The sequence below is a fragment of the Cebidichthys violaceus genome, unplaced genomic scaffold (assembly GCF_023349555.1).
Source record: "Cebidichthys violaceus isolate CVI_PGR_0920_01 unplaced genomic scaffold, fCebVio1.0.p SCAF_3, whole genome shotgun sequence".
NCBI lineage: Eukaryota > Metazoa > Chordata > Actinopteri > Perciformes > Stichaeidae > Cebidichthys > Cebidichthys violaceus.
The window spans coordinates 6,309,601-6,324,979 of record NW_027176483.1 but is presented as its reverse complement, the minus strand read 5'-3'; the positions used below and the strand labels follow the sequence as shown (position 1 = coordinate 6,324,979).

The following is a 15,379-nucleotide window of genomic DNA, read 5'->3' as shown; positions in this document are numbered from 1 at the left end:
ACCAGGACGGGAATGTACCTGCAGAATGTGTGTTGGCATGTGTGTGTGTGTGTGTGTGTGTGTGTGTGTGTGTGTGTGTGTGTGTGTGTGTGTGTGTGTGTGTGTGTGTGTGTGTGTGTGTGTGTGTGTGTGTGTGTGAGTGACACAGAGTCCCAATATCCAGCTGTCTAACAATAGACTGACCAGCCATAGGGTGCTGCAGTCACATGAGTATGAAGGACTGGACTATGTATTCTTGATGCTCAACCTGTTTGTGAACCTCAAGGAGCTGAAGTCTGTCCCTCGTCTCTGAGCTCCCTCTGTCTGAGTTACAGGTAAGGTCTGTTATGTCAGCGCTGCTACTTTAAATCAAAGCCTTGATCAGTCATAAATCTTGAACTTCATTGCTGTCTAACAACTATTACGCGGAGAATTAATATCTGTTTTTAATTCTGTTCACTGCCTGCTAAAAGGCAGTGAACATTTACAGTCACATTTACTAAATGTGACTGAACTGTATGAGATTACGTGCTTTTCACTCGTGGTTCTGCTGTTAAACAAACTTAAATGACCTGATGGAAAATGAACTAAATATTTGTAGAATAGTGGAGTGGTTTCTATTTTATGCTACTTTATAATATTCACCACATTTTAGGGGAAAATGTCCTTTTTATTTCACTAAACAACAACCGCTCTGTCACAAAATTAATGAAATTCAATTCAGACAATTCAGAAATCTCAGTAGTAACCTGAGTTGGAAGAAACAAAGTACATTTACTTATATACTGTACTTGAGTACAAATGTTCATAAAACAGTAATCAGAGCTACAGCAGCATCTAAACTACAACATTGAAATACTGTTTATAGCTTGCGACATTATTTATTCTGCAGTATATTTTGATGTAAAAAAACGTATTGTTAGTTAATTTAAGCATTTGTTTTGAATGCACAACCTTTACTTGTACTAGTGTAGAGTATTTTATTGTGGCATCACTATTGCTCAAGTAAAAGATCAGAATACTTTTTTCCACTACTGCCAAAGTGACCTCAGATATTTGGGTCAGTGTGAACTGTGTGAATGCTTGCCATCTTATGTTCTGCTATGTTGTTTAATGATCGGAAATATTTGTCAGTCTAAAAATAGTCTAATAGAGACACATTTTGCAGAGCTCATCCATAACAAAATGTCTGACACGGAAGAAGTCGCGGAGGAGGAAGTTCAGTATGTACTCGTTTTTGTACTTTTATATTTTCATATTGTGATTAAAAACATTACTGTTAATATTATCTGACAATTTATTCATGATTTTGTTATTCTCATTCTTTTTGTCATTACTTCTGAAGGGAGCAAGAAGGTAAGAACAATGCACATGTCCATGTTTTTATGTACTTTACCTCATTTCATTTCCAATCATTTCACTAATCATTTATGGTCCTGATCATCAGCACAAGAAGAGGCCACAGGTGAGAAAACTGCAATATTTTTTCTTCTCATGCATCAGCTTGTTATTGACCTCTTCTTACTCGCTTGTCAATTTGTTCTAAATGTCTCCTATTTTCTTTTCTTCGTCCCAGATGAGTCAAAGCCCAAGCCAAAGTAAGTGTCTTAGCTCTCTTTGGCTTAGCAGTTAAAACCAAACTCAAGGCAGATCATACAGTAATAAACTGTTCACTTCCACAGGTTCATGACAAATATTGCTGCCCCAAAGATCCCTGATGGTGATAAAGTGGATTTTGATGTGAGTCGACCTTATTAAAAGCTTCCCTCTGGATAAACATTCGGATCAGATTTGACAGACGCATCCTTACTTCCCTGATTTCTTTTTTCTGACGGCAGGACATCCACAGGAAGCGTCAGGATAAGGATCTGTCTGAGCTGCAGTCTCTGATCGAGGCTCACTTCATCCAGAGGAAGAAAGAGGAGGAGGATCTCCTCGCCCTTGTTAACAGAATTGTGAGTGTGTCAGTCAAAGAGGAATTATTGTGTTTCCGTTTGGTCCAAATCACCACAACAGTGTATGTTTCATCCTACAGGACAAACGTCGTACTGAGAGAGCAGAGCAGCAGAGGGTCCGGGCAGAGAGAGAGAAGGAGAGGCAGGCCAGACTTGCGGTATGATCGTACGTTAACTCATTCATCATATCAGACAACGTCATCAGTTTCTCCACTAAATAGTTGACCCGTTGCCGCATACAGGACGAAAAAGAGCGCAAGGAGCAAGAGGAGCATCGTAAGAAGCACGACGACGACGCCAAGAAGAAGAAGGCCCTCTCAAGCATGACCCAGCAGTACAGCGCTGGACATAAGGTCAGTCAACTCCCAATCGGCTTTATGTGTTTAAGATGTTGAGAAGCATAATGAACAGGGATGGGAAAAGTACTCAAAAAGTCCTACTTAAGTAGAAGAAGCACAAAAGGAAACAAATGTACCTTTTTAAGCCTACACAGGGTGACCAAACAGGTAATTTCATTATGATTTATTGGGGACATGTTATGAAAAACCTTTTCCTTTTGAAATCTTGAGTACCCACCAACTAACAAACTATGAAATAAGACAACCCAGTCACAGCAGACTGGGCTTTTTCGGGAGGGGGGCTTGAAGAGACAGTTGCTAAAACGGAGCATTTCAGAGGGAGGGTGAAAACAGGTCAAATCAGACAGACAATACTGTGTTTTTTGTGTACATAAAAGCATGTTAACATGTAGAAACCAAAAACACAGGTATGAACCTGAAAATTTCTAACGTTTTACAAAAAGATTTGAGGACAAAGCTTAAATGAGCATAAACATAAATGAAAATGTAATTATAGGTGTAAGAATGTAGTTAAATAGGATAGTGGATTCAAATGATGCAGTGATATACAACTACCTTGACCAACTACGCCACTGAAATACTGCTTACACATACTGTAAGTGCATCAGTAGAAATAACAGTAAAATACACTAATAAGTATAATATAATTAGTGTTTACTAATACAACACTCACAGGGCAGCACTTACCATTCATTTTGCATCTTAGTAATGTCTTTGAATTATTGTTTTGTATTGTAATGGAGTAGTTCAGAATACTTAGTACAGAATACAGTATGTACCTCCATGATAATATTATAGTAGTTTTCCTGGGATAGATTTTTTTATCAATCCCTTGTAAAAAAAAAAAAAAAAGAAAGAAAAAAGATGGATTCAAAAAACTACATCTGCATTTCTGTTGCATTCAGATTGACTTACGTGTCTGTGTGCGTTCTGACCAACACAGAGCGATAACAGAAGAGGAGCAAAGAAACAAACTGAGAGGGAGAAGAAGAAGAAGATCCTGGCAGACCGCAGGAAGGCTCTGAACGTTGATCATCTGAACGAGGATAAACTCAAGTAGGTCAAAGCGGTGCACCGTGTCTCAAACGATGAATCCTGACATTAATAGGATTTCGATGATTCAAACGTTTGGTATCACTGGATATAAGACAGATGCTCTCAATGTGACCTGTGGCTGTTTGTGTTTAGGGAGAAGGCCAACGAGCTGTGGCAGTGGCTGATGGGGCTGGAGGCTGAGAAGTTTGATCTCGGTGAAAAACTCAAAAGACAGAAGTACGATGTAAGTCATCCAAAACACCACAAAACAATGGAAATAATTGATTTGGTGATGAGGTCCTCTATCTTTATGAGAAACAAAAGAGGAAGATCTCGACAAATGTGGCACCTGGGACAGATGTGGAGTCAACAATGCTTTAATGTCAAGTTTTAGAAAACAATGTGGGCTTGGATTGGCTTCAGTTACAGATATTGGATGGATGGATTAGAATGTCTGGAGAAACAATTGTTTGCTATAAATCAACTGCCTCCTCAACTGCATCCTTCTTTAATTTGTCACCCGACTCAAGTGGCACAAGCCTTGCAGGTGCATGAAGTTACATTTTACAGGTGAAAGGTGTTCAGGGTCAACAGAAGGCTTTGCAGACAACCTCTGCTGGACTCATCTGCCATCATATGTGCGTACTTTAAAAACACTGAGCAACATGTATGTGTTTTTTGCAGATTAACCAGCTTCTTGCTCGAGTCAAGGATCACCAGAGGTAAGAACACGAACCCCATCTTCAAAATGTGCTACTTTCCATTTTGACATTTTTTATATACCATACCACGTCACATTTCCCCCATCGTTATTGACATTGAAAGATCAAAGATCTCAGAGTACGATCACAATCTTTTGAATGTTAAAACATACACACTCAAACTATAGATTAGCCACAAAACCCTCCCTGAGGCCATTTATTCTCTCCATCCATCTCAAACACAAGCATTGAATCATGACCGTCCTGGCACACTTTGTTCAAATGGTCATATGTTTTATGCTGCACCTGGCAGGCTCTGGTGATCAAATTGAAATGTAAAAACTTGATTGCCTACTTCGATACATATTTGAGCATGAACATGACTCTTTCAAAATTGTAAAGGAAATAAACTTTAATTTATTTGCAATGTCATTAGCGTAACAAACTGTCAAGCTTCACTGAAATACATTTAGCTGTGTTCGAACGGTCAGAGAGAGAACATGTCCGTGTTTACCATCAATACTGTACAAAATACACCCCGTTCACCGTTATATATATGCGTTTTGATTTGCCGAGTGCAGAAAGTGAATGACGTCCACGAGTCCTAAACCCAATGATTGCGGTGCTTTACATTTGGCATTTATCTCTCCCTTCATCCTTTCAGTGCCAAAGGACGGGGCAAAGGCAAGATGGGGGGCCGGGTGAGGTAAAGGAGCAGCCAGACGGGGGACGAGGAGGACTTCAACATCAGTGACTGGCCCTATTATCTGTGTATTCATTGTTCTGTTGTGTTGGGTTACATGTCAAACATCATAACAATAAATAAGTCATTACATCCACTCTGCTGCCTCTTTTCAAACAATGCAGATTTATCCGTTTCTGTGTAATGAAGTCCAGCATACAGTACCATAACATATTCATACCAAGACTCAAGCAGCCACAACCCTTCAGTTACGGCTCATTCAATGTACTTAAAACCTCTACAATTGTGATTAGATCTAGTTCAACATGTAAACAAAAGGGACGAATGTGGGTCTGATGTAGAATAGTATATAAACATAACTGTTTTTAACAAAACATCTACATGAAGTGCATTTCTTTGGAAACAATCAGCTGTAGACGCATTATTTTGTCAACATCTAATAAAAGAATTGACATAAAGAGAACGTCTACATGTCGCAGCATGAGTTTTGTCATTTCCAGCTTTAATTCAAATTTAATTTAAGAGCAGAGATTCCTCAGCAAGGCTCCACATGGTGGTGATGCACAACGTTATCTACTAATCGGTTCAACAACTAGGACAGGAGCGTGTGTGATGCTGATGGAGAGGAGCCGATATGTACTGCCCTTCATTAAATCCAAGTCCTTACTGTACATTAAAACTATGTTTCGATATAAACATATCAACACCAGTGCATTTTCAACTTGTTGGTCTCTGCCGTCAGAGGAGCTGGGGGTCACAGCAGGAGCTTTTGGATGGTCCATGAGGGATGGTCCATGAGGGATGAACGGAGCCTGCTGAAGAGAGGCCGCCCTCACCACAGATGGGTTTCTCTGATCTCTGCGATCACCTGGCTCGCTTTCTGCAACGCCTGGACACACACATTTAAAAACTCTATTATTCCTATACCCTCAGCTGATGCCTTTTGGGCACATATAGGGGTACGCTCGTTCTACATTAATTAATTCTTACACTGGTGGGTGAATTTAAAGAAAAAAGAATGGATTGCAGCCCTTGATAGCACCATGAATTGTCCATCACTTACATACACGCTTTCTGCCCCATCTCAAGGTCTGATTCACAAAAGATATTGTGTTATTGATATTACAGCGTAAACACGCCCAAAGAGTTTTTCCAGCTGAGTTCAATTTACCCGTCTCTTGCATTGGTTTGCAATTACCCATGTGGTAAAGTACACATGTTGGGCAGCGTTTACAATGACGCTCATTTGCATAGAAAGGGGCCAATTCAATACAACAACCCTAACCCTACGGAAACACAAAGAGGGAATTTTTGCACGAAACATATATTTGCTTGATTTGTCTAACCCAAACTGATCTAACCCAAACCTAAACTTGACACCTGACTATTGTTTTATACCAGATTGGAAAAATTGTGAATCAATTCTTTCAAGCTTCAAAAACCCAATTAATATAATTATATATTCCTTCGGTCTATAAGAGCTGAAGTGAAGAGTTAAAGTTTTTAAGTAAATGTTTTAATATATCTATACGTCTTATTTATGCCTGACAAAGATCCCTGACCAAAGCTTTGCTGAGCAGTGAGCATATGATTGACACAGGATCCTGTTTTGGGCGTTCCACTGTGACGGTTGATGAATCTGTTACCTTGAGCATGTCAGCGGCCTCCGTGCGTCTCTGAGCCATGTCCTCGGACTCTGTCAGCAGGTCGTCCAGCAGGCCCGTCTTGTATAACTGACCCACCAGCTCACTCTGCAGGCAGTCCTTCACATGGTTCACCAGGAAGTGCATCACCGCCTTCGGTACACTGAGGCCAAACAACAACAACAGAGGGGTGAAAAGACAGTACAGCACATAAGAGCGGCGCAATAATGCCAAGTTCTCAAAAATGTTAGTATGGTGGGTGAAAAAAAAAAACCCTGATTACACGAGTACCTGTCCTGGATGTTTTTCCGTACAATAAGGAAGTATGACTTGATGAGTCTCTCGATGACCTCGCAGTCCCTCTGCTCTCGAGCAGACAACCTTCTGGACACTGGTACCGGCTGACAATGAAAACGTGATAAGAATACATTTTAAGAACATTATATTTTACTTCAAAAAACATGTCGGTTAGACTTTAATGCATTAAGTGGAACGTGACCAGGAAAAAGCAATAGAGACCACAGGTGAATAGGTTGTTTTTACATTTCAAGGTGCGTTTGCCTACTACAGTAGAAACTCTCATTGCTCTCCATATGACATACTGTATATTACCGTTGAGCAATAACTACAATAAAGAGAGTGCACATACTTTAAATACTTGAAATCAACAATGCCATGTTTTGAGGCTGTTACAATGTCTACAAATGCAGAGTACCCACCACATCGAGCAGGTTGACCGCGTGGCCCCTTTGTGGGCTTGCAGGGCGCGGGTGCTGGAGCATGGCTCTGTCACCAGCTGGTCCCTCCTCTCCCTTCCTCAACATGCCCCTCCAGTTCCCCGTCCCGCCGTCGCTCTGCTCGCCGACGTTGCCGCTCTGAGAGCCACCTGCTGCAGCCTAAAGGGGGGGAGAGAGACGGGGAGGGAGGACGTGTGATAAATCCTGCACATGCTCAGGCAATTACAAGGGCTGGAAGTGTATCATGCAACACATTTTTCTATCTATCTATCTATCTATCTATCTATCTATCTATCTATCTATCTATCTATCTATCTATCTATCTATCTATCTATCTATAATAATACTACTAATAATAATAAATGTTAATTTCAAAAACAGTTTCAAATAGTAGCATGCCAGGCCTTCTTTGATTTCATTGCAAAGAAGTTCATCAAGAGTATTGTTCATTCTTCTCACTTAGTACGAGAGAAAAGTAAGAGGGCATGAATGACATAAGCCAGATTTGGATTGGACAATATGAAAATATACTAATAGATACCATGATATAAGTTTCCTCAGCAGTAGAAGGGAACATTGCAAATCAATAAGTAAAACTACTCATCAGGCAATATTGGATTTATAGGACTTTATTATTAGCCAGAGGGAGACTTTTGGTTATTTTATCTTACAATGTTGTTTTTCCAATAGAATTTTGAGAAAGATTGCTCTCATTGTAGAAGTACAATATATTTTTCCATATCGCCCACTCATGCCAAGTCCAATTAGTATTTTTTTTAATTCCAAGAAGAAAACATGCAATCATGCAAATGATTATGACTATATATTAATAAGCAATATTGTATTAGTTGTGAGCAATCAGCATGCAGCACAATGGGTTAGATACACAGTTATAGTAATCCCACTGTATTATCAGAACACCAAAGGCCCAACCACCTGCTACAACACGGTTTGAGTGAATTTAGAGGAGTACAGGACTTTCAAATCTGAGCATCTGAGCATGGTGGAAATAAGGACGACAGTAAGGGCATGGAGGAGGGGGGGGGGGTTAAATGTGGGCAGGCAGTGAGCGAACGGGTCACACCTTGGCGGCCTCGCCCTCAAGGGCAAGAGGCTCAGTGGGAGAGAGAGACTGACCACCTGGCCCTTTAAGGGACTAGAGAAAGACAACATCAAGAAGGACAGAGTGGAGCTGCAGGCAGAGGTGTGAAGGAACTTTACATCATGTGAAGTTGGTTAACATTAAAATCATGGGGACCGACTGTACCTTGTCTCTGGGCACAGCAGAGGGCAGGTCCCTCATTCTGTTGCGTCTCTGCTCCTACGAAAGGAAAAAGAAAATACAACTCTAAAGGGAATGTAGAAACTGTTTTCATGTCTCAAACATAAAGCTTCATGTATTTGTATTACTCTTGATGATGCAAACTTTAAGCTCTCTTTGGGAAAACGTCTTCTAGTAGTGCCTTTTAAAAAACAATAGACGCTTTAAGGATTAGAAAACACATTTATTAGATGCATTATGTGAAGTTAGCGCCTTACCTCTATGTTATTGTTCATGAGGCCACAGGCATCGGCAAAGTCAGGGTGCTTGGTGTTGATATAGGCCAGCTCAATGGCAACCAGGTTGTGAACCTGTAAAAAAAAATAAAAAAAATTGATTAATCAGCACGAGGATGCCCGTAAACTTCCCTTGAAATGGTATTCAGTGTGAGCAGGTCCTGACCATTTCATTGGTGACTGGGAGCCTCTTTCTGAGTAACGAGGTGACCACTTCTACGATGGCATCATGGAGCTTTGGAAACCTCAGCAGCTCCTGCAGAGATGAACAAATGTCATACTTAGTGTTTGTTTACATTTAATCAGCTACTAGAACAGTGAGGTGGTTAGTTAACAGCGGAAAAACATGCTTTGGTTTTTAAATGTGTATAAGCGAGACTGTGTTTCTCACCTGTGTGCTGTAGTTGCTGCAGTGCTGAATAATCCTCTGCATCTCCTCGTGAACCAGCTCCACGCAGCGCAGACTGGGATCCTCCAGGCGCTTCACCTGCCGCTTTACCAGCAACTCAAACGAAACCTCGGGGACGAACAAAGCAGGCCTCGGGCCCTGTCGGATACAATGAAGCTGTGAGTCTTCAAAAAGGTGCCACTTAAAAAAAAAAACACATTACAAGTTAAACAGGAAGCAGAAACCCACCGTCGCATTTCTGATTGCCGTGAGCACATCGATGGTCGTCAGACCACCCAGAGGATCTACCGACTCCAATGTGCGACCAAACGTTTCATGAAATATATAACAGATTCTCGCTCCACCACATCTGAGAAAAAGGAGATGAAACTACATTAAAGACACAGGCAGAAGTTTCACTCGAGACCTCAGGATAGCATTGATGCTAGCACCCCTTAGTGGTGTATGGAAGCACGTGCAGTTATGAGCGTTGTGTAACTCACAGCTCAGTTGTCTCTATGTACTTGGCCGTGCCCTCTATGGTGTGGCAGTACTCTGCAGCAAACTTGGTGATGAGCTGCAGCAGCGTGGAGCTCTTGTCGTCGACAGGCTCGCCGTAACCGCTGAGTAACGACTGGTACTGAGCTGCCAGCACGTTGATCCTCGTCTTCAGCTCAGGAAGACAGTCTCTGATGTGGTGCATGAGTAACCTTTGACGAGGAGAAAGAAATCAGTTCACGCTCAGATTTGGAAATTAAGAGGGAGATTTGTTATTGACTACAACAGTACGGCATCAGATCGGAAGATTTAGAAGTCAAAGAGGGAATAACCTCTAAACGTAAAAGGTTGATAAGCGACTCAAACTCTTCATTTGCTAAATTAAAAAAATGATAATCAATATCTAAAAAAATCTAAGTAATAGATGAATTACAGCTCCATACCTGTTCAACGTTCTGGCCAGATGTTTGGTTCCATTTCTGTTTGCAAGCGAGGGGTACTTCTTCTGTAGGTAGGCGTATTCATCTCGAATGGAATCTGCCACCAACTTCTTCTGATTGATATCCAACTGACTCCTAAGAACGAGCACACACACACACACACACACACGCACACGCACACGCACACGTTAGTCTTTAATGTCTTTTTGAGTATAACCACCACCACCACCACCCATGTGACTATAGTTGAGCATAATCTTACAAAATACCGTGATATACATTTTTGGTCATACCGCCCAGTCCTACTGTGACATTTATCCTCTGCTTTGTGTTTTTTTTATCATTTTGTGGTGAAACCATAAACACTTTTCCACAACATGGACTATAAAGTTTGTTTTTTTCTTCCTTCCTCCCCTCCTAACTAACTACTGTAACTAACTAACGAGGCACAAAAGCGCAGTGTTACCTGTTAACGACTCCAATAATGCCCAGTTTGACAGGAATGACCCTGCCCATCAATACATCCATGGCATCTGTGCCAGCATCCATCAGATCCAGCTTGGTCACCACTGCTAGCGTCCTCCTGCCTGAAGACAAAGACACCATGAACACCACTGAGGCAGGAAACGCAAAGAGCACCTGACATTAAAAGTATGGGCATATGCTGATGACACATTAAATGTAAAAAACAGATGTTAAATAAATTTTCTTTACATCGCCCAATTTCACAAATACACCTCAAGGGACTTTACAATCGGTACAGCATAAGAAACCCTCTGTCCTATAGACCATCGAAGTATAAAAATACGGAAGAAACGTCAAGAAGAGCAACAGAAGAAAGTGAAGAATGAATCAACAAGAAGCCATTTACCATCAGGGTCAAACTCTCGGGCTACTTTAAGGGCCTCTGATGTTGCCATGTCTGTATTGGCAGCAGTCACAGCCAGGATGATGGAGTTGGGGTTGGAGATGTACTTGAAGATCAATTCTTTGATCTGGAGCTCTATGTCTTTGGGCTGGTCTCCCACAGGCACCTGATTTAACAAAGACACACACGTTTGACTTCAAACCCCTGAGATTCATCTGCCGGATCATCTTGAGTTCAAAGATACTCGAGGTTTGGACATGGAGAGGAAAAAAGGGGAAACTTATCTCACCTTTGTAATGCCAGGTAGATCCACCAATGTGAGGTTCACAACGTATGGCGAGAAGATTTTCAGATGAATGGGTTCATCACTTATACCCTGGAAAACAAAAACATCTGGTCACTCTTAACAGGCTGATATTGCTTCAGAGGTCGAGTCAAAATCTTTAGGTTGATGCTGATATTTTGAAATCATCCATTGCTGTAATTTCTTCATTTAACGTTCCCTCTTAATGGGCGTGATCAGCATACCTTGTTATTGCCTGAAATTCTTTCAGTTTCTGCTTCAACTTCTTGCCTGATCTCCTCAAAGTCTGTGTAGATCTGGAAGAGCAATTTAACAATGAAAGATAAAGACTTTAATATGTTAGCAGCAACAACAACATAGAGCGACAAAAAAAAAAAATAGGACATGGGGTAGTTCGTTTTGACAGACTTCCTGTTTATAGTCATGAGGCTATCAGCGCATCATCTTTGTTCAAACACAATGAACCATGTGGAGCTAAAAAGACACAATTCAACCATAAGCCACACAAACATCTTCAGCTACTGAGAGGGTGTGTGCCTGATCTCATTACAGATGTTGCCGTTTCAAAACATACCACAAACCCACCTAATGTCTTAAAGTTGCTAATCCATAAATGTTAGTGAATCAACACAGGATGCTGCACCAGCATTGAATATTCAGATTTGTCTGTATACAAGACAACAGACTCCACTGAGAATATTGTGTTCTGGCAGACAGGAGTGAGAGGACAGGAGTGAGACTACTCTACCTTGTTTTTGGTGTGAAGAAATTTGCCCCATTCCTCTCCGTCGATGCCTGCAGGAATACAAAGTTGAGGACAGATGTTTCAGTTACTGATGTGACAGATGTGTTGATGTGGCCTTGAGATCACTGCTACTATTATTACTAGTGCTATGTCTCATGGGATGATTTCTCTGAAGGCAAAACATGGGATGGAAAAAAACTCCCCACAGAGGAGAAAAAAAGACAGTGGTTTTCACACAAGAGTCATGAAAGCAAATAAAAGCCTAAAGCAAAAAAAAAAAAAAACAAACGCATGTGAATTTGTGGAAGCAAGGACCTAGAGAGTCTTTAAAAAAACCCAAAAAACAGCAATGACCTCAGCTGCAATAATCAACGTTGCAACACAAAGAAGGAAACAACATTACATAGGTGGAGTCTGTTAGTCATCTTGGAGGAAGTTGGTATTCAGGACATCATAGGTGGACTTTTAAAATGTAAAACTAAGCACAAAATTATTATTTTTGACAGGAAACTGCTAATTTTCTTCATCTAACTTCAACTGACAGAGACCATCCTAATTCAAGGGAACTGAACAAAGTGAAGCCACATGGTTTGGCAGCTTTGTAAACAAAAGTCACACAAAGACAGGGCAAGATGGGGCAGGATGGGCAGGAGAGACAGGGGAGGTCATGTACTATACAAACACAATAAGGCAAAGAACAAGGAAAAGGAGACCTCTGTAAAGACGTCCATTTTTCTTGGATTCTGTGGTTAAAGAGAGACGACAGGAGACAAAAGAGTTAGCCTGGCTATCTGCAGCTCCTCTATTAAACTGCAGCAATGCAGAGTCGCTCTGAGGCCGTTCCCAGAGAACCGTATTAAATAAATGCAGGAACTTGGCACATTTTCCCCCTGTTGTTTTCACTCAGAGGCGGATGGTATCGGTGCTCGTTTAAACTGCTGTTCCTTTCACAATATAAAAACATCCCATTGTGGAGTAATTCATTAAAACTGCACCGTAGCAGAGAAGTCTCCTGACATTGGATAAAGTGTCTGTTAAAGATCTCTCTAACATTTAAATCTTATAAACCTTTATGCTCTTGGCCAGTGAAAGAGAAGCTTAGTCCGCTTCCTGTCTGAATTAATGCAACTGCGACGTCCCCGTACATTCACTTGACAAAATGTATTGTAGAAGAACTACACCAACTAGTCTGCTTAATGCAGCATTTCCATATTTCACTGTTTGTTTTAAAATATTATTAGGTTGATTTGAGTATAGTTTGCAGAAGAAGATGACTATGCAACGACTCCACAGGTACAGAGATGACAGAGGAGACATCGGTGTTACCATTCTCTTCACTGGTTTTCCTGCAGTCCTCTGAATCGATGTGAACGAGCTGCAGGATGAGAGGTCGGCGTGTGACGATGCCAGTGCCACGCGGCAGAATGTCCCTGCCAACCAGGCTCTCTAAAACCGAACTCTTCCCACTGCTCTGTAGACAAAAACAACATAAAAAAAAAAAAATAACATTATAGGGGAGACTGAAGTATAAATGACTTGTTGAAGAGAGAAATCAGCCTTGACTGTATTTTGACCAAAAGAGCAAAAGTCAAATTTACTTCTGGGACCCAAAAAAAGGTTCCTGGTGTCTTTCAGATGGCTCAGGAAGTATTGGGGTGAAGTTGGCAGTGCTGGATGTCACTCACTGATCGGACACAAACCGTGTAGCATCTTCAACTGTTCAGTTTTCATTAACACAAGCACGAGGTGTGATTTTATTCTAATGAGATCTGCTTCACTGAAATACCTCAACTAGCTCACTGGACTAGCAGATTACGCTTCATTGGACTGGTCCTGATTAGCTCAGTAGGAGGTGAAGGCTACACATGTAATTACTTTCGTACTCTGTAGGAGTAAACCTATTTTTTTTGGACAGACATAGGCACTACGTAGGTCTATTAATAGATCTGACAGGAATAACTAATATTTGGCATACGGTCTGAGATACAGCTGTCCATAAATAAAGGTATTTGCAGATCTGGGCCTTTGTGGAGCCCTGGAAAGGTCAAACTTAAAGCAACCTCTGGCTTCTCTCACTGTAACACCATCAGATGCCAAAATGTCTGAGACAGTCACATCCTATTAGCTGACCAGTGAAAGAAAATGGTTTAGACAAAACTCCTGCCACTTCAAACCAATTAGGCTTTAACGTGTACACAAGGTGGTTGGGTGGACAGAGAGAGAAACTGTGTTAGAGAGGAAAGGTGTGATTCAACTTCACGGTCATTGGTGGTTCCAAGTGTTGTTGAACTGTACTTTGTTTGATGTAATATGTTTTTTAATCCGATCTACATGAACAAGGATATTCTACATATCACTCATAATATGGAAACCTTCAACAAAACTGAACATTGTAACCTTTATACACGTAGGACTCGTTGCAGGGATTACAAGTTATTTACTTAACCAGCATTAGTTTTAGAGAGCTAGGTGTAGGTTAGCTAATAAACTGGAAACAGAGTAGATGCTGGTGTGAACGGTGCGATAAAATGCGTCCATGTTTAATCGATAAGTAATCTAATATGGCCTAAATAAAGAATATGATTTTACTTCCAGGATAGTGATCTGAGGGCTATGTGGATACGTGCTCGTTCACTACCGTCAGCTAAAAACATTGCTATCTGCGTTAGGTATATAACTCTAAGTGAGATCACATGTAGCTAACGCTAATTTAGCCACTCAGTATATTAGCTTAGATTTATAAAAGGCAAAGCTTATGTAAGGCCAGCCTACGCAGTTCTGTCTAGCACACCTGTATGAAACTGAAAAAAGAACTCAGGTTTGCATTCCAGGAGAAGCCAAAACAATAAGTTGTCGCAGGCTAACTAACTCGCTAGCCTTAAAGCGAAGTGACGTTCCTCACCTGAGTGCCCACAACAACTATCTGCGGCAGTTGAATGATGTCCGCTCCGACCGTGTTGAACACATCCTGCAGTTTGTTAATGACAGGTATGAGGGCCTCCATGAGCTCAGATACTAATATCCCGACCTGTCAAAACAAACAGACAACTTTCTTCACCCTGCGGCACCGCGCTACAAAGTCATTCAATGTCTCTCTGGGTTAATGCTAACTGGCGTCTCTTTTGGCTCTACAAAGCAAGTGCGCACACAGTTTGCCCATATTTGAATCATGGGAGTTAGAGTTCACTAGAGTCTCGCTCAACATTACCGTGATCGAGGGGTTTGACTTCTGCGGAACTACATTTCCTGCCGGTGACGTCATACTCGTGTTCAACCAATGAAAAGAAAGTTATTTATTTTTTCCTCTACGCAACCGTAACCAACGTGTGTAACAAACTATTTCTAAACGTGGGATTCCTTAGTAGGTTGAAGACATTATGTAGGCACTAGTTTGATTTAATGCTAAAACGAATTCATTAAATATGCCAGATTTTGGTCTTATCCAAAAAAACAAAACATTTTCACTC

At 41.1% G+C, this 15,379-nt stretch overlaps 2 protein-coding genes across 5 annotated transcripts; one reads left to right on the top strand and one right to left on the bottom strand.

The window, feature by feature from the left end:
• The first annotated feature begins 179 nt into the window (after positions 1-179).
• Positions 180-4,782, top strand: tnnt2d (troponin T2d, cardiac). Its single transcript, XM_068722508.1, has 13 exons — positions 180-314; positions 1,148-1,202; positions 1,325-1,335; positions 1,427-1,444; positions 1,556-1,577; positions 1,662-1,719; positions 1,818-1,934; positions 2,015-2,092; positions 2,177-2,287; positions 3,237-3,349; positions 3,482-3,572; positions 4,013-4,050; positions 4,694-4,782. The coding sequence occupies exons 2-13, from the start codon at positions 1,165-1,167 to the stop codon at positions 4,737-4,739; spliced, it is 741 nt and encodes a 246-aa protein (XP_068578609.1). The 5' UTR covers positions 180-314; positions 1,148-1,164; the 3' UTR covers positions 4,740-4,782.
• Positions 3,690-15,031, bottom strand: dnm1l (dynamin 1-like). Of its 4 annotated transcripts, XM_068722498.1 has the most exons (20): positions 14,815-15,031; positions 13,239-13,383; positions 12,626-12,655; positions 11,916-11,962; positions 11,392-11,463; positions 11,153-11,239; positions 10,867-11,029; positions 10,462-10,582; positions 9,999-10,130; positions 9,561-9,767; positions 9,307-9,427; positions 9,061-9,216; positions 8,836-8,925; positions 8,652-8,744; positions 8,380-8,433; positions 8,197-8,268; positions 7,095-7,271; positions 6,667-6,776; positions 6,379-6,538; positions 3,690-5,621 (listed from the first exon to the last, which is right to left on the bottom strand). In XM_068722498.1, the coding sequence occupies exons 1-20, from the start codon at positions 14,914-14,916 to the stop codon at positions 5,565-5,567; spliced, it is 2,196 nt and encodes a 731-aa protein (XP_068578599.1). In that variant the 5' UTR covers positions 14,917-15,031; the 3' UTR covers positions 3,690-5,564. The 4 variants fall into 4 exon arrangements, with proteins under 4 accessions (XP_068578599.1, XP_068578601.1, XP_068578600.1 ...); XM_068722500.1 differs by lacking the exon at positions 8,197-8,268; XM_068722499.1 differs by lacking the exon at positions 12,626-12,655.
• Between the last annotated feature and the right edge of the window lie 348 nt (positions 15,032-15,379).